General features: G+C 35.5%; 1 protein-coding gene across 1 annotated transcript; it reads left to right on the forward strand.

The window, feature by feature from the left end:
- Positions 1 to 3,551: 3,551 nt before the first annotated feature.
- LOC137405830 (uncharacterized) lies at positions 3,552 to 16,869 on the forward strand. Its single transcript, XM_068092246.1, has 8 exons — positions 3,552 to 3,670; positions 7,827 to 7,950; positions 8,728 to 8,793; positions 10,809 to 10,990; positions 13,267 to 13,405; positions 14,508 to 14,652; positions 15,873 to 15,974; positions 16,312 to 16,869. Exons 1-8 carry the CDS (start codon positions 3,599 to 3,601, stop codon positions 16,376 to 16,378), a joined length of 897 nt encoding a protein of 298 aa, XP_067948347.1. The 5' UTR covers positions 3,552 to 3,598; the 3' UTR covers positions 16,379 to 16,869.
- The last annotated feature ends 8,962 nt before the right edge of the window (positions 16,870 to 25,831 follow it).

Here is a 25,831-nt window from a genome sequence, read left to right on the forward strand (position 1 = left end):
GGAGAATCTGTATCGCAGAAGATTTGATCTCGGAACTTCCCGTTCCCCGAATGCTATGATACACCATTGAGCTATGCGAGATTGATTAATTCATTGAGCGATATATGTCAGTATGTGGGTGAAAAGATGCATACCGCTCTGCATTACGGCGCAACGTCATTCTATACTTGCTCTCATGACTCTAATTAGTAAGTACTCGAAGTACTAGCTTACTGCAGTATTGCTATTACTACTACTAGCTATTAGCTAGTATCCGTATTGCTAAAGCCTGGTTCCCATATCAATTGCGAGACTCCGGCGGTAAAGCCTGGTTTCCATATGACAGCGCAAGGCAGGCAACAAGGCACACGGCGTCGTGCGTAAGCCAGCTGTTATATGGAAACGTCAACGCACGACTATCGTGCGACGTGCGTACGCTGATCGCAAGGATCCAACAGAATGGATCCTTGCGACGGGTGCACGCGATGACATATCCCACAATACACCACTCTACCTTTTCAATCTATCCCACAATTCAAACAAATGGCTGTTTTCCGAAGAAATCGGTCTCCCGTACGAAAGAGTAAGCCTGGTTTTCATATGACATCGCGATATCGCAACGGAGGACTGTTTTTTCGAAGAAATCGGTCCCTCCTACGAATAGGTAAGGAAATTTCCCACCCTGTCCAATGAAAAACATGGCGCCTACACGCGATATGGAAACGCTCCATCGCAGCCCAAGAAATGCATTGCGCACGATCACTGGGCCGCGGACGATCATTGCGATGTCATATGGAAACCAGGCTTAACATGCGCAGCAAAACGCTTGCGACGCTATGCTCGACGGGATATGTTCACATAAAAGCCACATCGTTAATAATATCGTATACATAATTGAGTAATAAAATAAAATGTTCGCTCGCCATGCCGTTCCTATAACGGTGACCTTTACCCGTACAGTGCATTTCGGGAAGGTTTTGCCTGCGGCCGTTTGCGAAATTTGAACAGCGTTAAACTATTGCGATGCCGCCGGCAACTACCGGCGGTCCTCGGCGGTACCCGGCGCATACGTTCCCATTTCATCGCTAATAGCCTGCGTGCTGTCGCCGGTGCTTTGCGACGTATATGGGAACCAGGCTTTAATTTAATAATAAGAGCCGTGAGAGCAAACTTTAGTGACGTTGCCCAATAACGCAGAGTCACTGTGTGTATTTCAACTCAGATACCGACTCATATCACCTAATGAACCTATTGCAATTTGCGTTGCCCAATGGATTAAATTATCGCCTGGTGAACAGAAGGTTCCGAGGCCATATCCTCTGCGATGCGGAATTTTCATTGCTAGATACGAGTCGTTATAGCTGGATAGACGAAATGACAGATGATGGCAAATTTTGAGATTTATATTTATAGATTTCCTTTGTATAAATTTATACACTCATACAATAGCAGACTAGTTGTTAAGACTATTATTAGACCCTGACCTTCTATACTCAATAGAAATAACAAACTACAATAAAGAGACAATGCTAATTTGCTTTATGAACCGAACTGATGACAGTTAGTATGTGCACTACAATCCTAGCGCTGTTATAGTTGAGGGGGTAGTGCACCATACCCACCATGATGACTACGGTAATCATCCTCGGGGACTATTATTACAAATCATATTTAATCTGGATACTATTACTAAACACTCAAGTTGGACATTCTGATCTGTTCCTTAATTTTATTATTAGGTTTGTTTCTTATACTCAAGTCAGCATAATGACTCAGTTTCATGTTTAGAGATAATTTAAAGAAATGCAAATGTCATCATAGCTATGTGCTTGAGGTGTTTGAAGTGCTTTAGGGTAGTGATAGATGAGTCACAGTGAGACGCTGACTCAAAGCTGACTTATCATTTCGTAGATAAGATAAGCAACACCAGAAAGTTATAAAGTTATTGACATAATATCTTAATAACAGATGCCTGGTGTGTCGTCTTGTAAATAAAACAGAGTATAGGGAGGCTGTATATGTGTAGTAGTATTCTCTATATTACTAGATAATCCCTGCAGTCTTACTCTTTGAAAATTGGCCCTGCGTAACACCCCACAAAGGTTTGATCTTTCAAGAGAAGATCTCCTGGGTGTTCCTTTTTGAAAAAAGGCCATTTGATGAATGAAAAACGGTGAGAGTTATCTGTTCTATGTTAAAGACTCATGTTAATTTACTGTAATAAATTTTAGTTTAGGTTATTTTTAAATTTAAATGAAAAAGCCACAAAACTAATCGCCAATGACTTCTCAAACGTAAATGACCGCAAAAGGGTCATTGACTTTGGAAACAAACAAAAAACACATTCATAGGCTTATTTGGTCATGAACCATACCACAGATTTTGGCATATAAAATACCTTAAGTTACATATAATCTACTCTAACTACATGTACCGTATATAAACTGACCTGTAACTAGAATTTCAAAGGAATAGCAACTCCTAAAAAGCATATTTTTAAAACATGAAAACACAATGTATGTCAAACTATGAAAATGGCTCCGAAGCAGTATGTTTTAGGAACATACTTTATTGTCTATGTAACATAATAACATACGACTTGGTCGCCTTGCTAGTAGAAACAAGCTGTAACACTACCGTAACAGTAAGGACATGCCACATAGTTGCTGTAAACATAGTGACATGCTACACCGTTGCTGTAGAAGTAAGAATATGCCATCTTGTATCTGTAACAGTAACAAGATACCACACCTTGTCATGCTACTCCTGCAAAATTAGCGATTTGCCTGGTCACTTCTACAACATGATATGTTATGACTGTAACAATAATGACACGACGACGTATCGTTACTGTCGCAATGAGGACATCATTACTGTTGCAATGAGGACATCGTTATTGTCGCAATGAGGACGTCGTTACTGTTGCAATGAGGACATGCCATGTCATCACCGTAAAGTAATGACGTCCTATGCCATCTCTGTAGCAATAACGCTGCGCATTATACATAGGTATAGTACATGTTCAGTACATTATACAACCTCTGATTGTATTCGTCAAACATTTTATCTAAGTATAGATGTTGACTAATGCACTAAAGTAGTTTTAGGTGTGCCAGCTCGTACAACTATGTATGACGGGCGAGCACCCAGGCACAGCCTCCAGTTAGCACAGGAATGATGTTTGCATTAAAGGATCTGACCTTTGCTGCCTGATCTCATAGTGATTAACAAAAAGTAATCACTTTGATGTGCGCTTCCATTACGTAGATATTGAGTGCTGATTCAGAGCCATGTGTTTATGAGAACTACATTCCTTTGAAATGTGTTAGGCAAACATTTGGGATGCCAGAGTCAGAGATTCTAGAATCTTTGACAGCTTAGCTCTAATCTGTCAGTGGGTTGGCACAACGCTGACCCAATCAGCACGAATGAAAAGCAAGTTTCAGTTATCCATAGGATCTAAGGCTATCTGACAGTAACATTTTAGGTTTATGTGCGACCACAATGAATAGCTTCTCAATGACCTCTGACCTCAACTGCCTTATAATAGCTATGTGTTCAGCGTTTCAGCCATTCACTCCGCTGACTGGAAGTAGATATTATTATAAACAGATCAAAAATGAAGGGCTTATTAGTTATTTTTGTTATTTCTCTCTGCCACATGCAGATCAAGGCTGAAGAGGAAGCTGAGGTAAGCAAAAGTTCTAGAACTGTGTTGTTGCAATTTTTAAAACAGTTAGATTCAACCTACTGTAAGTGGTATGATTTTTGTTTTTGTGATTTTTGTTCAAGGGTGACAAATAACTTTTGTTTAGGGCTTTTCTGAAGTTTGTTATGTGGGTCTCTGTACATATTTGTAAATGCTAGTAGGGCCTACATTTTTACTTAAAAATTACTAGCAGTACATAATTTTATTATCCTAAAAAAGTCTAAAGACTCTAAACTGTCTAAATTGGAACCGCTGTCAGGGTTGACAAGAGTATGACCCTGTGTAGCTTTTAGGCGGGTATGACTTAGGCAAGCCACTAATAAGAACATTTTATCCAATTCGGTCAGCAATTCTTTTAAAAATTGGTGAAAGCGACAAAGTGATTCAAAAAAGCATTTTTCAGTGAATTAGGCCTTATTAGAACATTTTATTGAATTCCAGTTTTAACTTTTTTCACTGTTGATAGAACGTGAAATTTGGAAGACTTTAAATATAAGATCCAAAAAGAACCTCTGGTATTAGAAACAAGGAAGAGAACACTGTTGACTTGAACATGGAGAGTAGGTTTGCATGTACGGCTGAATCACAAGACCGTAAAATGTACTGGCAGTAAGACAATTCTTGCTGGCTACTTTAAAAAAACAAACAAGGAAAATAACTGCAGCCATCAACCAGCATATTTGTGACTAACGACAACCACATGGTGGTCTGACCTGTATTGCAGCATTACTGTGAAATTTCACAATTCCTTGTTGATTATCTATTGTTGCCCATTTGAACAAACAGAACTATCTGATCATTTATCAACTGGTATAGTCTTACACAATTATTCTACATGTTTATACAGATGTTTAAAACTTGGTTCAGGCCGGCCAAGGGTAGTTTCAAAATGATCAGGTACAACAACTCTCGAATAGAATATTCTAGAAGGCCTCCAAGCCTTGGAGATATCATACTTAGAGTCAATGTGACTTCCAGGAGGAAACCAGTGACTCGAGTGGTTAACATGGTCTCTAGAGGATATGGTCAGTTTAGTTTGGTGCTGTGGGTGACCTCACTGTGGGCAACCTCATTGTGTGTGACTTCACTGTGGGTGATCTCGTGTGGGTGACCTTGTTGTCTCCGTGTAGATACCTTGCTGTGGGTGTCTTTGATATGGGTGACCTAGCCGTAGGTGGTCTTGCTGTGGTTGAACTGTTGGCTCGTTGAACTGTTGTGTCTTGTGATCCTTTTTGTGAAAATCCATTTGGTTTGGCTTTCATCTGTGTGTTCTCTCTGTAATTAACTAGCTGTGTGGCCGTACATTTGTTCTTTTTTCTGGCTACCAAGCCATTGGCATTGCATCATGCTTGTGTGATTGCTGTTTAATCATTTCTTATTAAGAAATTTTATCTAACATAGAAAACCTGGCTTATTCATTATTGTTGTAACAAGCTCTGCAGACATAGTTATTCAAATATTTTCTAAGTAAACAGTAAATATTTTTGCTTAGAATATTTTTACGGTCGTTAATGTTTGCTAAGTTACTATCATTCAAAGCAACGTGCAAAAGATATACAAATTAATTGATTTGCTAGAAAGGGCAGCAATTAGTTTGTAAGAAATAGTTTTTGGACATATACTTCAAGAATTGACAGTCAACAAAAAACTCCAGTAAAACCACACAAAAGTTGGGCTATAGGAATTGTCTTTCCACCAATCATAGCCTTAGGCCAAGTATCGCTGCATTGTTTTTGTTTGATACTGAGCTGACATGTTGGTAATTTTCCTATAGTATTACAGTGTTCGATTGAATCTCCATTTTTCTGAACGTAAAAGGTATAACCAAATCTTATCAATATGCCTGCATGGCTTGTTAGTAGCAAGTGAGATAATCGCTGTCGAGTTGAGGCAGCGATAAATGAGCCTTTACCACAATCTGCCACCATTGACATTTCTTGACACTATTCCAATAAAGGTTGTGGTCAAGTTCTATAGCTTAGTGTACCACAACATGTCCTCGCTTGTCTTCAACTTGGTCGCAGCTTGTCAAAATGGCTTTCTCTTGTTTGAAATTATATTGGCTAGCAAAAGGAATAAGCAAGGAACTACTGGTTTTTATCACTTTGCAAATAATAAAATATCTATATTGTTGCAATCTAAAGATAATAGGTAAAAATAATTTGATAGATTAAGCTCTCATTTAGTTTTATTTAAAAAAAAATAAACGGTTTTCAGCTTTATTTGCATTTTAAGCATTTTATAAAACATTTAAACGCAATTCACTTTGTTGCAGATTACAGGAAAGCAGAATAACTGTGTTTAATATGAAATTATAACAGTCTCAAACAATTTAAAAGTAGGTTTTCACCACTAAGAAATTTGTACTATTATGACTTAGCACCTAGTGTTACCATGGAGACGCTGCCGGATCTAATAAAAAATTGTATCAGCTTGACCATGCCATAAAACATACTGAACTTTGGCATCAGGAATATTTATTCTTTGGCAACGTGAGAACTAAGCATATTTTTATTTATTTTAAGCCGCTGACATGATGAATGTTAACAGCATATATCTATGTAAACAACTAAACTTTCTGAAAATGGATAAAATTGAGTTTCTCTATAAAAAAACATAGTGATGATTTAAACTAAAAAGACAATCTTTTCTAGTGTCAGACATCTAAAATAAGTTTAAAATAAAGCCGCGCAGCTATTCCATTTTAAATATTCTTCACACTTCAGTTGTTCTTATTTCAATTTCATCAGCGTTGAATGAGCCGCTATGACCTCTGGCATAGAAATGTTTACCGGTATCTTTTGTAACAAAGCGCGATCATTAATCCAGCGCATACTTATGTCCATTGAAAAACTTGTCGCACGGTGACTCAAAGTGCACACAATTCCAAATCTACATCATCCACCCTATGTAAACATAGAGATTCAGTCACCTTAAAACCAGTCACTAACTTATCAAGTTGCAGTGGAGTTGGGGACAACCACAGTTTCTTGACATATTCAACAGATAAGGAAGTGAGGTGGTTGACATTGAAGACATTTTATTTAAAAGCCATTACAAACTCTGCTTGGCAGCAAAGAACTTCAGGTTATGTACCCTGCATGACCTCAGCAGTTCATAAATCTCTTTGTACTTGGCTGACTCATCTGAGGCTATATCCTCAAAAACAGTTGTTCTTGTTTTTTTATAAACAAGAACAACTTCTAATCACATTTTGAATTATTGTGGCTATTGAGCAAACGACTCCTAAGTTTGAACAAATATGTGAATGCTTACGCAATTATATTGCCTAATGCTGACTTTCACGGAAAGCAGGAAGGTGTGATGTTGCACAATAGATACTTGCGGAGTCTCGCTGGCAAATCTTACTGTGTTAGGGTTACTTAAATGTTAATTGGGCAATGCGCTTGGTAACGAGGGCAGCATGATGCATTGGTTGCTAGACATGAACTAGCTATCAGGGAAACAGTTGAGTGTTTAGGAGGGTAATCAAATGTGGTTAGTAAATATTTACATATAGTTGAAGAAGGCAAAAGTACTGAAATTTGAATAAATATCACTACTATGGTCTCTTCTTCGTTGTATGTGTTATTGTTATTGCTTAAAGATGTTATTACCAGTTATCAACAATGGTAATAACATCTTTGCAATCAATGATGCAATTCCATTATTGCATATGTAGAAAAACATTTTTAATTTCTCAGATTCCAAGGTTATTTTTTATTTTTTCTTTAAGAGCTAATAATTTAGAGATATTTTGAAACCATAACAACTTTTAATGTTGTTCAACAACAAATATTTCTCCAAGACTACCCTCTGCTATAATGTTTATTGCAGTACTGAAAATATTATTGCTAGTCACACCACACTTAATGATTTCAAAGAAAAATTTCTCAGCACTGCAAAAACCTATTAAAAAGCTAAAATTAAAAACAACATGACAACCAGCTTCATCCCTAGCAGTGGGCTAGAGTGGCTGGTCATGTGATACATGTAGCATGTGACAAGTATGACAAGTGTCTGCTTTACTTGTCAAACTTGTATATGTCAGCTTTGTGTCGATTTGATCATTGGCTGTTGCTCATAAAATGGCTTTGCTCACAGCTCTATGAATGGATGGCTTTATGGATATTTGTAGGAGATGCCGCTCAGCTACTTTCGTACATCTGGCCTCGAGCGAGCGATGTCAAATAAGACGGTTTTCACAGAACAATTTTTTGAATCTTACCGCATCAATGGAGTAGATACTACTGTAGATATACGTAAGATTCTATTTAATTCTATCCTAGAGTTCTCTTAGCTGCCTGTCAAAATTTATGGCTCAGTTTCAAATAGTTTTTGATTCAGCATACGAAAATATTCATATGTTGAATAGACAGAAATTGAATGCTCCACCAGCTATTGACAATTTGGTTGGTAAATTGTTCTGTAATGTACATTTTAAATACTTTAAAAGATGAAAACTTCAAGTTCAGTACTACAGAAAAATAGAAATTTTATTTTTAAAAGCCACTAAAAAAAGCCGAACCAATATATTTATTAAGCTAATATATACTATATTTGTATTCGCAATTTAATGTATATTTATTCTATTAAATTTTCGATATTTGAAATAATTGGTCAAAAAGTATTATTTTAATGATCGTATGGTAATTAAGTTTAGACCTTATCAAATGATTTTATATGTTTTTCACCAGCTGGACCTAAACAATGATCCCCTTTTTTCATCTTGCTTAGAAAACTGACCAAATGCTAATCAGTACTAATTAACTGTAGCTTTTCACAAAGCAGAATTTTACAAAAAGGTTTTCACTTGTGCAAGTAACCTTCCTTCTTCTTTGCATGAAAAGCTGTTCGACTGCATTCAGAAACGTCGCTGTGTTCTATTTGTGCTTAGCATCGATATACTATAGTGCATCCTGCTTGTCAATGTCAATGTCAATCAGCAAGATAAGAATACGATAGATGCAATCAGAAAGTAAAGAACAAAGGCTACACAATTTCTCTTGTTCTGAGTTAACTTTATGTTGCTATTATAGCTGTGGACCCTGATAACCACTACGTAGTACAAGGTTCAACCCCGATAGAGAGTATCGAAAGATCTGGTAAGTTTATGCTGCTTTTTATGTTCTTATTTGCCTGAGTAAACGCATTTGTGTTATTCTTATTAGCTCTTGCTAGTTTATGTATAGTCTGTAGAATCAACCAATTGATTTTAACTACTATTTAGTTCCAGCCAATCAGCTCCAACTTTTCGCGACCAATCACAACTGTGCAGTCTGTTATGCCACAGCGGGTTTCAAATTTGTTTCTATTTTGCCTGTGGTATATTTGCCACAAATAAAAATATATCTATTCAGTTGTATTCACGTGGCTATTTAAATGCAGCCAATCAGCTGCAACTGTCAGCGACCAATCACAGTTGTGCTGTCTGTTATGCCACAGTAGGCTTCATTTTTTTCTATTATGTTAGCTGTTTGCAATAGATCATAACATATTTATCCCGTTGTAGTTTTTTAGTATTTCAAATTTCTAAAGAAATTTTGTGACAGATTAAGGTCTTGCATAGTAACACTTATAGATTGATAGTAGAGCTTCATAATACGGGACTTCGTTGTTTAATAACTATTTTAAAGGTAGACTATTTGAAAATCGCAACTGTTTAGATAGATATCATCAATCGTATAAACGATGTAATCGTGTAATGGCGATTTATCTCACATCTATCATTTTTAGAGTGAGCGATACTAGAACTAAGGTGTGTGGGTCTTTTAGTTTTATAATAAGCTTATTCCATGATTTTCCACGCACACAGGCCTTCATAAAATAAATGTTTCTAATTATCACTAAGACAAAGCAGTTTTGTTTTAAATTAAAATATACAAATAAATATTAGCAAGAAGTTACAAGTTTTTTACATAATAATATCGAGAATCGATATTATTATGTAATGTACATATTAATATGTAATGTATTATACATAATAAATATACATTTTCGTGATATATTGTGATTTGATATAGCAAATTTGCAATATTGAAATCGTGAAGTCAGAGTTGATAGTAAGTATGTAGGTTGAAGCGGATCCAAATGAGCGATGGCTGAATATATAATGCTTTGAATATTCTACATTTTTCCTTTGTTAATCATTTCATTTGAGACTTTCTTTCATTTACTTTGACTCAAAAGTTCTAAATATAAAAAATATCATTAAATAAATTTATTCAACAGTCGACTTTGTTGCTTGACTGTTATAGTTTGTTAGTTAACACCAAAATAGACAGAAACAACCATGTAAATAACCTCATTACATTTAAACTTTTATCAAAATGTCAAAGGTTCAATTATACGTGTTACGGTCTCAATTATACATGTTACGGTCTCAATCTAAGTTGTATTGTGTAAGCTCATTGTATGTGGGCAATAGTTCCTTCATCTATATGTTCAGAGATACTCTTTGACAACAGAACTTCTATAATTATAGCAATCTCAGTATTGTTTCTATCTTAGTCGAGAATTAGTAGGGAATTTATCAAATACAATGGAACCTTGACATAAGAATGCTCAAACTCAAGAACAACAAACTCGCAAAAATTTATGTTTCGATATACAACAAAAACCTATTTTTCCTCGTCGGTATTCACATGCAGTCATTTATTATTTATTATGTAGCTATTAGTGTACATATGTAAACAAAAAGGGAACAAACTGTTCATTACCACCCTTGCTTACATTCTCTTCCTGCTGCCTTCCCATCATATCTTTTGTGGTTTTTCAAGTTCTCTTCTGTTTTTATTGATTTGATTAACATTTATTATATTATTATGCTATTTTTTCCTTATTTGTGTTATTATTAATTTCTTTGTGTGCATTATATGTATTTTTGTCACGCTTTGGTGTTGTTTCGTAGCACCGGTACGAATTGATATATATATATATATATATATATTACAATATTTTGAATAGTGCCAAAATAATAGGGAAAAATGTTTTAAGATACAAACTGTTTTGTTATACAACGATGGTAATGAAACAAATTGAATTTGTATGTCAAGATGGCGCTGTATATCTTTTTTGTCTTGAGAAGTTCTGCTAACAAGTGGCTTACAAATATTTGTAGAGCTGGCAGCATCTTTAAGTCATGCTGGATGTGACCTCTATGACCAGATAGTGACAATCCCAAATGACAAACCTAATGTGCTTCTTTACCCATCATGCGTTCAAATCAAGCAGTGCAGTGGCTGCTGTGGTCACAGCTCTTTAGCCTGTAAACCAACCGCTACAACACCAAAAACTGTACAGGTTTGTGACAGCACCCATCGCTCTAGCCTCTTTTAGGCTTTCAGGCTATAGTTATCATTGGTTTGTTCTCAGATCTTTGTCTGATGGTATACTGGTATCCGGAAAAATCCCCTCTCAGATAACCAGTACTTTCTTAATACTCTTAGAGATTCCAACAGAATAGAAAAGTGTTCTATCTCCTTTCTTCCCATGTCCAACTTCCCTAAATTGTCTCTTAGATTTGCCACTGCCTCCCCCCCCCCCTCATCACCGGGCACAGGAATATCTACCGACTACACATGATCTAGTTCTTTATCTAGCATCAATATATCTGGTCTCTTAGCTTTTTATATGGTCTGTTTATATAGTGAAATCCTATGATACTTTTGCCTTTTTGTTCTCCACAAATTTCTTTCCTACTTGGAAAATTTTTGCAAACAAGTAAAGGTAGGCTATTATGATTACTATTATTATTAGTGTTATAATTATTGTCTCTACAATTGTCTATCGATATTACCATGTTCTTAAAAAATATTGGACAGACTTTCCAAACAACTTCAAAATCAAAAGAATAGTATATAGAAATTGATGTAGCACCATTAGAGAAGTGTCCCTGGGCAACTGTCAGTTGCTCTGTCATTCTTTTAACTTAAAAACAGTTATGAGGCATGCTGTTTGTCTGTCAGTCACGCAGCCCATGAGTGACTAGCGTGTCAATATAATATCTGCTCTTTTTCATCTCAAATTTCCAAAAACTGCTAAGGCTTTCTATGCCATAATGTTATGCCTTGTAGTTTTAAACGAAATGTGGCATATACCAAAACACACTCCATTACTTCAACTTACTGTTTGAATGATTTTGTTTATCAACTGGTAATTGCTTAAACATGTCTCCCGGTATATGTAAGTTCTGTTCTATGCTATCTGTCAAGCAAGTTACATATTTTAGTGCGCTCTAGCCTGTGGCTAGTAGTCTACTTACCCAAACCAGTTGTTGCGTAAGTACTCGGGCTTCTAAGTCGCTGCCAACTATTTTGCAATGAGAACACGCCTGCATTTAATGGTGTGAGAAATTGCCGCTGCCAAACAGCTGTATTTGATGATGTCTGCATATCTCATCGCAAGTCTTTCAACACATAAAACAGATAAAATCAAGAAAACACCAACTAATTGAGCTGGTGAACTAGTCAATAACCTTTATTCTCTATTTACAGCACACTAGCTGGTAGCTAAAATGTCTGTAATTGTATTTCAGTTCACAAAAGCTTCTTAACGAAACTGCAATATATAAACCTTGTTTAAAACTTTTCATGGCTACACTATTTTTCCAAGTTTCTCTTTAAAAGCGTGTTTCAGCATTTGTTGATGTATGGTACAAATTATTTTGGCATAGTTTAGCTTGACAACATGAAAACATGGTTCACTTGGCTGACTAAGAATCACTTAGGAAACGGCATAAGTTCGCAAGCTAATCGAGTTTTGCTCCTCGCAAAACCTTATCGAATCTACCATGCTTGCGAATGATGGAAAAGGAACTTGCGAATTATGCGTATTAAAATATTGTGCAAGCTAGTCCATTCTAAAAATTTTCATCCCCCAGTTGTTTTTATTTCGATTGGAGATTAGCTAGAAGATAGCAGTATTTTGGGTAAACATCTGTTAATTTATCAGTATATCGGGTTTATAACCATGGGTCCATTGTGCAGATAATGCAGATTTGGAATTGTGTGCACATGTTGAATCACCATATGATAAGTGTTTTAATGGACATAGCCATGCACTCCTGCCTCTTCAAATTGAAATCGGAATGACTAAAGTGAGAAAAATGTTTAAAATGGAATAGCTTGTGTGGCATTTTTTTGCGCATCATTCGCAAGTGCCGTTTCCACCTTCCGTAGGCATGAAACGTTCAGTAAAAACTTGCGAGTAATAAAAATTGCAGTTTTTTCCATTTTGATCTTGGGGATGCCACAAACTTATGAATTAACCATTAATCGTGTTACGGAAGCATAATGCTTAACTAGACTATAACTGACATATAACTAGACGATAACTGACATATAACTAGACTAATAATTAAACTATAACTGACATATAACTAGACTATAACTGACATATAACTAGACTATAACTGACATATAACTGGACTATAATAACTGACATTTAACTAGACCTATAACTGACATATAACTAGACTATAACTGGCATATAACCAGACTGTAGCTGGTACATAAGCGGTCAATACATAGATGAGTACTAGATTAAAGCCAGCCATTACCTCCCCGGTGTTTACTCAGGTTCTGAAGTACATATATGATGGAAAGTCGGCAAACCCTGTTGAAAAGGTCACATACATTCAACTTGAGGAGCATACAGCCTGTCAGTGCCAGTGCAAGCTTTCTATGGAAGACTGTAATCCTGCGATGCACTACTTTGGTAAGTCAGTCCTAGTAACCTCCCACAATAGCTAGATAAAACCTTTAAAGAATAACTCAGGCTAAATATCTTACCACTAACTTGACTTAACTTATCAAATAAAATGGATATATAAAGAGAAGCCACGAATGGTATAATCAAAAATATAACTTTAATCTTATGTTATATAACATCCTAAGGGCTTTTCAGGGTTGCGAGACAAATAGTTTCTAATATGTGGTTATATCTCAGCCTCTTCATGAAATATGTAGCCAAAAGATGATAATAAGTTACATGACCATGGGATACTGTTCATAACACAGGGACTATGCTTGACTAACGATTCATCTAGTTGCTCTTCTACAGTTTTAGATGCAACTTTAGGTTTTAGACCTAAGTTTAAAAACTTAAAGATTTAAAGCTTTGAGATTTAAAGATTCAAAACTTTTAAGTTTGAAATGTGATTTAAAAATAAATTCGCACAAAATTTTAGTTGATTTTATCAGAAAGTATCAGTATTTTCCTATCATGTGAGATTTTTTTTATATTAGAAATGATCTGACTGCCTGGTTTCATAATTAAAATCAATAACATGTTATGATTTGTTATAAAACATGTTTGATCACGATTAAAACGCTCAGATTCAACGAAAGCACGAGCTTGATGTCTAAAGTTGCAGAGGTCAACAGAGTCAAGCATAGCCGAATTATGAACAGTATTTTATAGACATGTACTTTATTCTCATGTTTTGGTTACATATTCCATGAAGAGACTGAGATATAACCACATATTAGAAACTATTTATTTTACGGCTCACTGAAGTTTGTCTCTAAATTACATACCAGCAATACATCTATAATTACTTACCAGCAACACATGTATAACTACATACCAGCAATACATTTATAATTACATACCAACAATACATTTATAACTACATACCAGCATTACATTTATAATTACATACCAGCAATACATTTACAAATTAGCTCGAACATGCAGTTTTGAAATGCCGACATGACATTTGATAGTTGTGTCTTTGTGATGATAGAGCAAACATTTACCTTCTCTAACCATTATTTTGCATTTCTTTTGCATTTAAAGGATTGTTGTTATTCCATAGATGACTGGGATTGTCAGTGCATGTGTATTAATGGTCGCCAAACATGCCCGTCGAACAAGAGGTGGGATGATGATCTGTGCGGCTGTCGGTGTGCTTCAGTGACCAACTGTGGACAGGGCTTTACTTTCGATATGGACACTTGCAGGTTTGTGTTATGTGTTGTTTGTATATTAGAAAACAATTCAGCTGATCACTTGATCGTAATTTCGCTAAACCATTTAAGCCAATCAATTTCTAAGTTTCGATTCAATCATAGCGTAGCGATACATTTCCATATGACACTGCCATGCCCTCATGGAAACAGCCATGCCGCTCTTATTCTGTTGTAAATCAGTGTCACTGTTTGGAGGCGGAATACAGGCATGATGCATCATCTTTGTGCAACGGAATAGCCTTAGTGACCGATAGTGTCGCATTTGTGCACACGTATAGGTCTTGTTTTTCCCTCGTTTCATATGAAGAAACTATCGTTGTTGAAACGCTCTAATCTATCCGCTTTGGCCTTGACCTCTTAAAGATACAACCTTGAGATATGGCGTCGCACAAACTTCGCTCTGCTATAATAGCACTTCATGAAAACATGATATGCTTGTCAGCCCAGCGTAGCGATTCGGCACTGGCTCACCAAGTGTCACAATACTATCACTGTATGTAAACTTAGTAAATAATAACATACCTTTCGTAACACAATACTTTCATCATATCCTGTAGCTTGGTCTGTCAATTATTTTTGTGATGGTGAAAAGCGTGTGCAACAATTTCATTTGCTACTTTTAAATAATATCAGGTCTTTTAACACACTATGCAACTCTTTAGTGTCTAAGATGAATTTACACAACATTCTAGCAGATTTTATCCGAAATTATCAATATTTTTCCTTCATTCGCAATTGTTTTTGATGTTTGAGGTGATCTGACTGCCAGGATGTTTCAAGATAAAGTCGACAAAACTTGATCTCGGTTAAACCCTTAGAAGAAAAATATGAAGTCATTAGTTGTTATCGTGGCGATAGCTGATATCGGCTATTACGGTCAAGTTGCAGCATTACGCGTCTTTATTTTGTTGATCTCTCTGCAACCATAGACATAATTTTGACATGTATTTCTCTTCTGAACATTGTAACCAATCAAGTTTTGTTGATTTTAATCTTGAAACATCCTGGCAGTTAGATCACCTCAAACATCAAAAACAATTTCAAATGATAGAAAAATATCTACTTTCTAATAAAATCTACTAAAATGATAAAATTGTATGTAAGTTCATCTTTAATGTTTCTAACGCCGCTTCCAGATGCCGCAGCCGGTGACCTAATTCTTCCAACATGGTCGATATTCTTGTCATCTGATGTTTGAATGTATTTTGTAGCTGCAAAGAAGATACTGAGAGAGCAGTAGTGATACAGGCCACAGCACGAGCCGTGACCACTAGAGCTCCAGTCACAGAGGCTAATCCCTGCGCTACACTAAGGTACGTACAGAGCAATTGCCTGTTACTTGAATAAGAGATCACAACTCTCAATATAGAATGAGTATAGCGGGAGTTTTTGTCTTGATGCATTTTTAATTGTGATAGATTATGTTTGACAAAGTCATTTATTTTTTCATGACAGTGAATTATGGAAATTCTACATATATAATTAATTCTGGCTAAAAAATGGTACACAAAATTTTCTTATTTCTTAAAATGTTACAAATAAACATAAATAATGCTCATATTGTATTTTTGCTCTTCTGCATACACCTTTATATCACATTGAGTTAAAACTTGTAAATCTACCATTAATCCTAATTATGTATTCTTGCAGTTGTCCGAGGCGTTACATAGGGAACCTCTATCCCAATGGAATCTGTGGATGCCTATTCACTGGTTAACATTGAAGGCTGATGAGGATACTAAAACGCTGAAATGGATTCATTGACCCATTCAAATAAACCTGCATGCATGATTACAAAATAGCCTTTTTAGTGGTTAACTTTTGTGAAAGCGATCATTATTAGTATGAGCTCTTTCTTATAGTTTTATTAGTATAAATATATATATATAACTCCTATCGTTCAATATGTATAAAACTACGTGTATCATACTACAGAAGCAATATATTTTTACTAGTATTCCCAGTATTACCGAGTGCAAGATTCAGTAAACCATAATATACTCAGATTATAGTAGTAAAGTTGTCTCTTTATTATACATTATTCAAATCTCTGTGTGCTAAATAGATGAACAATGAAATATGTACAGTTTTTTGTCTCTGTATAGGCATAAATCTTCTACTGTATCGCTTGCATTTATGTATCTTAAACATTTAACCCAAAAAGCATTTTGAATGCTTATAAAAGAAATATAACCACTATAATGTTTGCTAGCAATGACTTCAGAATTGATCAAGATGTGTGGTTAACCAAAATAAATTCATAAAAGTTTTCACAAAAGTTTCCATCAAATACATTTTTAAGTTTAGCAATGCAAAAATTTATGGTTTCATTAGAACGAACAAGAACTCGCATACAGCTATAGACTTAAGAACGTACTTACAGACACAACACGAGCTGAGGAACTTAAGATCAAGAGCTGTTTTTACTTGTGTTATCCATCATGAATAATGAGCAGACAACTCAGATTTTTCATAGTTAGTCAAACTTGCTTAAAAGCTTGTAAGAGACAATATTCTAATAATTGTTTGATGAAGAGCTCTGGTAGAAAAGATAGCAACCATGTGTGAGCTCCTACAAGACTTTATAACTAGTTTGGTCAAGCCTTAGAATGACCTTGGAATGACCTTGGTCAAGCCTTGGAATGTTTACCCTTGATGAAAATATTTGTTGTTGAATTGAAAAAATAGAACTGTTGCTGAAAACATTCAGAGCTAATAAATCACAGTAACTATGCAAGCACCTGTCAAGAAGTGGCAAACTCCAAGCTCTTTAAAGTGTTCAATTAATAATAAGCAAAGTATAGTGGCAAGTTGAGTTCAATAATTATTAATATCTATTTCAACATCTTTATATATATCTAATATTAGAAGACTATTTGGATGAGCCTGTCCCATAGTGCTCCTCATTGATGTTTTGATTTTACTTTGATTGAGTTTTATCTGATAAGGAAAATGCAAGTTTGGGGGCCTTCTTCCCACCCCTCTATAAGCAATAAAGTTCAGTTTCCAAGTCTTAACAAAGTCTCACAAGATGACTCATTTGGCGAGGCGACCATAGAGACAGTATAGAACGCTAGTTGCTAGTAAATTAGTTGTTGGAAATTCCAAGTGAATGAGCTTAGACTGCAATTTTTAGTACTTAGCCGCCAAAAATCACTGAAAAGCTGTGGCGGCTCAGCTGCTCAGCCGCCCCAAAAAATACGGGCCTGATCGCTTCTCTGTTTCAGTAAGGAGTTCTGTATAATCAGTGCAGATGCAAACTTTTTGATTGGGTTTTGAGACCACCACGAGGGCAGCCACCCAAAGTGTAGGTTCCACAACTTTAGCTATGACTCTATCACTAGTCATGTCCTGTATGGCCCCATCAAAAAATTTCACCTTGAAAGTGGTATAGGCCAAGGAACCAGAATTTCAAATAGCGTGACATCTGATTTTAGGGTTATAAAGTCAGGGCTGCTCAGCATTCTGAACTCGGTGAACAGCTGATGTTAAAGTAGGTAAAAAGGGTAAAATTTATTTCATTTCCTTATCCACACATGCAATACAACATTTTTATGGTTGACAGTATCTAAATGATTGTGCTCACTTACGTACATGTAACTAGAAATTACCCTGTCATACAGCCCACGACCAAAGTGATAATGGAAAAAAGAAAGGGTACCCTGATGGTTGAGAAATGCAATATTAGCAGTCAAATGGCACTGCAGTGCAATAGGAGAACTGCAATGGTAGCTGCAATGGTAGCAATGTATCATGTACAACAAACAGCAATAATAAAAGGAAAAGATTATATGTTTATATCTCTCCCCTGCAATAGGAGAAATGCAATATTAGAAGTAAAATGGCATGTAATATAGACAGGCTGGGGGAGGCTGCATATCATTGGTCATAGCAACCAATATCAAGAAGTTGTGATATTCATCTAGATTTCTGTATTTATATCTAAAAAATTATGCTGAATTTAAAAATTTAAACAGATTTTAGCTGGTCTCATAGGAATAGATGTATATCTATAAGAAAATGTAGGCCTATTACTTAATTTTGCAGATATTAAAAACGGCTTGGTGGTACCGCGATATTGAGCACAGCCGTAGTACCATCAACAAAATCTTTAGAAAAATAATAACAGTAAGGGATTGCACACCATCGGTCACTATATACTTCGATCTTGTAAATTCGAATGAATATTATGTTAATTAAATTTTATAATAATCCTTTAAAACTGAATAATTATTCTTATAATTAAATATTGTTAGAATCGTTAGAAAAATATCATTGTCAATTCCTTTACTTTCTCACTGCTTTGGACATCAGTTGGATTACCAAAGTACTCATTATAAGTGTCCAAAATGTCAGAGTCCGGTAGAATCGGCAAAAAAGAAACGATTACTTTTCAGTACTTCTATGTTAATTACAGAAACCTTCGGCAATTGGACAATGCTATAGACTAGTGAAATGTGCACGTTTTTCGCATGAAATGCACACGGCTTAATGGTACCACTCTTTGTCGCACGGCCTTATCGGCGTTTCGTTGGCCGGTCTTAATTTTGATTAAAAAAAGCTTGTCAAGTTTTTATCGCAATTTTAGGCCAAATTAATCTGTTTATTTATGTATAATCCGATCAGATGGGTTAGTTTTAGGATATTGCAGAAACTTTTCAAATGCTTGGTAACATATTTAAATATTTTTATAAATGTTTTGTATCATTATTATACTTAAACAACTCTACACAGAAACGGTTAAATTTTTTGATAGGATTATTGTACAAAGGCATGGTAACGGCTGTTGATGGATAATTTTTTGGGAGTTGTGTGCGCATATGCATTTATCATAAAGCTTCCAAACATTCGCTTCGCTCGTGTTTGGTCGTGGGAATATTGCACGACCAAACTATTGCACCAGTCTATTGCACCAGGAATTTTTATATATATATATAAATATATATATCACATATATACGTATATCTCGGTTATATCACATGCGTATGAAGGAGTCAAACTAGAGCTACCTCCATCACAGGAAGATCTCTGCAAGCTTGAGTAGAAAGACTGCAACTTAAGACTGCAACTTAACTACCTAAAAATATGGTATGTTAGCAAGTCCCCAGACTTCTATATAAATAATAACTAATAAACATAATGAAACAAACTTGTGGTTTCAGTAATACTCTGAAAGCACTTGCTATATGTGCACACATTATGCTAAGTTTAGTGTATATTTTATACATCAGTAATTGCTCGCTAGATGTATATACTCTCACTTTATATCTGTATCGGTAACACATATCACAGATTTTAGATAGCTTGTTTTTATCAGATACAATATAAAACTGTTGGAGGTCATTTAAAATTATATTATATTATTTCTGTAAATGTGAGATGTATTAGCATGTACTAGTACTGTCAGCCATGACAGGTACTTGCACTGACCTAGAACTTGGCAGGTACTCATAGGTATGAGTTGAATGCTTTTAGACTCTTACGAGTGTAGTATGTGTGTAAAACTGACTTAGTTAGAAAGCTTCTCATCCAACCAGATGTGGGACAACTCCTCATGCTCTTGTCAGTGCACCAACCAGACTATGAAGTGTGAGGCAGATTATTACTATAATAATGAGAGTTGCAGGTGAGTCTATTCTCTAAAACCGATTAGACAGAAAGTAATAATACACGTATTATAGTCATTTAGCCTATATAATGTAATCCTATTGAGAGACAAGACATTTCAACAGGGGAATTGTAAGTTAGTTAAACTTGTTCTTTCAATTTAAACTTCCCTTTATTAAAGAGAAAAGATTGAGTTAATTAGATCAGTGTGAAGTGTAACTCTAAATACTCTGTTAACTGTTAAAAACTCTTCATGATTGTTTGATTTTTTATTCCCAAACTACACCTTCTGTTGAGTTTTAATGTAAACTCCACATTGCAGGTCTTGTAAAATGTCTTTGCCTCAAGCATGTGCTAGAGCACAAGTCATAAAACTTTTTAAGGAGGAACCAGTAGCTATCTTATACCAGCCCACAACAGGAAGCTGATTCTAAAATAAGGCTAAGTGAGTCGTAAAGTTGTCTGGTTACAGAATGCTTGTATTAAACAACGCAGAAGAGTTCAGTTAATAGTCAGGTTTTCAATACTTGTAAGAAAAGTGCTTTGAGACATTTAATCCAATACTTATCAGTGCTGGGACTCTGTATCTATTTATACAACTGTAGATCGGTATATTATGCACACGGCAAAAGAAAAAATTTATTTTTGTATAACTACTCACCATTAAATAGCCAATTACACTTAGCTTATCAACTAAAATAGCGGTAGGAAACTAAATTAATAATGAATAAATTAGAAACATGTTAAAAGTGTCAAGCTACCATAGACCCCATCTTCTGCCACCTATTGACACGATAATGCCCTGTGGCCATCAGACTATATGCAGAGAATGAACACTTTAACATTATATATAATTTACCTACTAGCATTCAATAACTAAGGATATAGTTCTTTTAGACCTTCCCTTATTACTGTCAGACTTCAACTAACAAAGTTAACCTGTTGTGATTTTTGTTTCATATGTCAAAACTGTCGTATGTTAGAGCAAATACTCTTATAAAAATAGACTGTACTTGGTACAATTTATTCTAGAGCCAAATAAACAATGACAAATACTTGAGGTTGTTCCAGTATAACAATAAAGAAAACTCGTAATTTAAAATAAAGGAACAAACTAAATTCTTTAATCTTACATAAAACTAAAAAAAATGTTTGCACAGAAAATGTATTTGCATTCAACATATAACAACAGTTACCATTCTAGCCTTCAAACTTCACATCAGGAAAAAAGTGTTTTGTCCAACTCAAACAAATAAAAAAAAAAGTAAAACAACTGTGAGGGTTTTCAAACTTTTTCAAACAACTGTAACTATTATGGAAACTTTTAAATTTCGTATCATGAAAAAGGTTGAAATAAATTAAGAAAAATAAAACTGTAAATGTGTATAAATGTAAATGTAAAAAAATTAGCAAGTAATGGCTAAATACAATCTGTTTAGCTATGATTACCATGAAAAGTGATTTGATATGAAATATATGATTTTAATTTGTTTCAGTGTTGGCATCGTAAGGCAAAAATAATTTACAAAGTGGTATAAAAACCCATAATAATTATCTAATGTAAACACCCTCTGGTAAAAATCATAAAAATGTTATATAAGCACTGTAGGCCTACATATCAAAAATTAGTAACAAAACAATATGTTAACCTTAGTAACTATAGTTACCTACAGTAACATTAGTTTATTCAGTGGTTATGATCTGCAAGAAAATTTAACATTACACTGTACTACGTGCAGTAATTACCGTGGAATCGTGGAGAGATCTTACCTTTAAGACAGGTATAACATTTAACTTATATGAGTTTAACTAGATGAACACATATTTAAAGCTAAATTTTAATATGTGTTTAACTGAAGTAAACTTCATCTTTGTTATCGGCTAAAATTTTATTACTTATCTGTTTTTAAATTCGTCTTCTCCCGTCACTTATAATGAATAATGCTGAACTGAGATAGCGAGCATCATATCTTTCTTTTGAAAGTTGTGAAAAAACTTTTGACAAAAAGATTATCGACATTTTTGTTATTTCGTTGTAACCAGTATACTGACTGCCAAATTTTAAATTTGAGAAAATTTCCGTTGATATCGTAAAGGGGGAAAAAATTCGCCTTAGTACTGTGAGTTTGAAAAAGCATCCTATTCCATAAAGTAAGAAAAAAAAGTCTTATAACAGCATGTATAATTACAAAGGATATACAGTATATGGTCAAAGCTATGGATGTAATAAGTATGTCTTAGCCTTGTGATTACGAGCACTTACTAATGGAATCCCAGATTGAAGGTCGTGAGTTTAAGTCCAATACGGATATGATTTGTTGTTGCTAATACTTTATCGCCATAACTGCTACATTCCTACTGGTCACTTACCAGTAAGAAGAAGTTTTGAATAATCTGTTCTTGTCTGCGATCCCCGTATATATGTATGCGCAGCGATCTAGCCCTTTTACGTCCTATGACGTCCTAGTCCTGATTAAATATTGGCGAGTCTCAATAATAGCCTCGGAACCTGTAGTATGCATAGACACATATATAACATGCCCCCTCTTTTTCTTTGGGCCCTGAGCATGGACACTGCAACTATTGGGGCTCAGACATAGGTTTCACCACCACCAGAAATCATGTTAAGCAGCAAGCTTCAGACACGGAGTCTGACACGTATGTATACTATCTGCTAGCACGCTAGTAAAGCCTGCAGTTATCATGAGCTCACCAAGTGTTAGTCACAATGGGAGCGGGATAAGTTAGCAAGCTTACCAAAGGTGTTATATGGAAGTCTGGTAAACATACCTGAGCATAGAGCTAGCCTGTGAACCAGATGTCATCCTTGTACTAAAATCAAAATTGGCCTTACCTGTATGGGTTGGGTCATTCTCTTCCCATACTTACCCTTCGAGCCATAGCAGCTCTTGCTAGCCTAACCTGTTGTCTTGAGCTCAAACCTGCAAGTTCCAAGTACATACCTGCCTCTGTTTTTACCTGCTCCTGTGCTTTGACTAGGCATCCAGATTATTCTCTCCTACAAACTTCTTTTGGTCATCCAAGCCATTCAGAGGATGGATCCTGAACTCCTCATCTGAGAGTGTCCTACCTTCTAACATGGCCTTCTGTGCATCCATCCCTTCAGCCCAATAAGTTCTTTCTTGGGTTACCATGCCACCTGTTTCGGCATGGCTAACCTCATGGCTAGTACAGGTTGCTGTCGAGACAGCATCCTCTGCACCTCCCTGAAGACCGACTAGAGCTTTTATGTCAGATTTTGCATTCATGTCTTGTAGACTCATGACCTGAAGATCTACACCCAACCTTGGAGTACCCATTCATGGACCTATTATCACAATAGTCATCAAACTCCTTCCTAGAAATTCTATGAACTTCTATACCTTCACTAGTGTAGCGACAAGTGCTTCTAGTTTTACTTTTAGATTGCCTAGAAATAATGGCCGCTATTTTTGAAACCTCTGTACCACTAAACCTCTAGCTTTAGCCTTAGCATCTCTGTACCTCTAAACCTCTAGTTTTAGCCTTAGCATTTTTTATTACTGCTTCTGAATCACGAGCAAGTTGTCTAGCTCTGAGAATGTCAGATAACCTTGTCTAATTCAAATTCCTTTCCTGCATCAATTGCCTACGTAACGTTGAATCTCTAAGTCCATTAACAGCTATCGCAAGAGCAAAATCTTTCCTGTTATCATCACTACCAAAGTTTAAATTCTTGCTGAGTTTCTCAACCCTTAACATATACTCCCTTACATTTTCGTCACATGTTTGAGAACAAGTAACAAATTTCATTACCCTAACGTATACTGTTTCCTCTCCACTATAAATTCTATTTAGGTGATCCATGGCCTGCTCATAAGTAGAATCATGAGACTGTAAACTAAATCCCACAGACTGTAAAGCCTCGCGGCCATCCTTACCTATAGCACTCAATAGCGCGAGCAGTTTAATGCGACCGCTTAAGTTAACCTGACCTCTACCAGCCTTACCCATTTGCAGAGTGGTAAGTTCTACACATAAATTAAATTCTGATAGCCAAGATTTATATGAATCGGCTACATCACTAGGGTTGATCACTAACTTAGGGAAGTAATTAACGTTGAACCTGAATTTAGCCATCGTTAAAATAACCAAAGCGCCTCTACCATGATCACCATACAAAAGTGTACAATCACTTACCCTCACTTTTCCTGAAACGAATAGGTAACTAATTCCTATAACACAATCACTGAACACTTGTCTTTAAACCACTCTCGAACGTCCACGTGACAATTCGAATACTAAACACTTTCAATTGCTATCACTTTGCAATGAATTCGCCGTTCCTGCAAACCAAGTTTGCCTACGATGCTATGTTACATTCCTACTGGTCACTTACCAGTAAGAAAAAGATTTGAATAATGCGTCCTCGTCTGCGATCCCCATATATATTTATGCACAGCGATCTAGCTCTTTTACGTCTTATGACGTCCTAGTCCTGATTCGGTATTGGCGAGTCTCTATAATAGCCTCGGAACCTGTAGTATGCATAGACACATATATAACAATAACTGGACAGACAAACAACAGACAAACTTTAAAATTTATATATATAGATTATTATGTAATATTTTTATGATTCTAACAGTATTTACTTGTACTTATTAGTGTTGCTTATCAATTTAATTAATGTCGAATGTTGATCATTACGTCCTACTTTAAGACAAACACTTGTTCCAAGTCTACAGAACATATCATAGTTACTCACATGTAGAAGTGATCATAAGTCAAGGTTTGACTCCATATACTTGACTTATTAAAGATGTGAAGGAATACAGGGAAAGAAAACTACTACCGAGAGAGCAGACTTGTTCTCAACTACAACCGCAACACTGACAACAAGAAGGTCATCGTACTGGTCAAGGTCATCATGCTGGTCAAGGTCATCGTACTGGTCAAGGTCATCATGCTGGTCAAGACCTATTGATCACCGCTATTGGGATTGGTCAGTATTTTTGAAAATTTTACTCATACTATTGTGACTTTTATTTTAGCTTTCACGATGCATATCATAGTACTGGCACAAATAATAAACTAACACACGCAATCTCACCACAGTTGCGTCTAGTTCTATCCCACCCGCCGACGCAAACCTCAAGTAATCACTTGGTACAGCTATGATTGTTATCTAATTGTAACTTATATAGCAATAAGTTTGATTCCAAGCAAGTTCAATCTGTGCTAATAATTATTATCATGTTTTAGTAAATAAGACTTTAATCTTAAAGAGTTGTCTTCTCTCATTCTGAATTGCAAATTACAGCCTGAGTTTCTTAGCAAACCTTTTGCAGTTTTCTGAACTTTTTGTATTCTTTTAAAATCTTTTGATTACCTGTGCAACGCCTGACATTCAGCATTAGCTGAATGTCAGGCGTTGCACAGCTAATGAAAAGGTTTTTGCAAAAAGATTTGGCATTAATGGACATAAAAACATTTACCTTTCTAACTTTTCATTCTAACTTATAATTCATTATATTTAAAAACTTGAGACATAGCTAAAATAGATTCTTGAAATAGCATTTCT

Source organism: Watersipora subatra, chromosome 10 (genome assembly GCF_963576615.1).
Source record: "Watersipora subatra chromosome 10, tzWatSuba1.1, whole genome shotgun sequence".
NCBI classification, from domain to species: Eukaryota; Metazoa; Bryozoa; class Gymnolaemata; order Cheilostomatida; family Watersiporidae; genus Watersipora; species Watersipora subatra.

Coding starts and splice junctions, on each gene's coding strand:
- LOC137405830 (XM_068092246.1), top strand. CDS start 3,599: ATGAAGGGCTTATTAGTTATTTTTGTTATTTCTCTCTGCCACATGCAG. Junction 13,406..14,507: donor TCCTGCGATGCACTACTTTG/GTAAGTCAGTCC, acceptor GTTATTCCATAG/ATGACTGGGATTGTCAGTGC. Junction 15,975..16,311: donor AATCCCTGCGCTACACTAAG/GTACGTACAGAG, acceptor GTATTCTTGCAG/TTGTCCGAGGCGTTACATAG.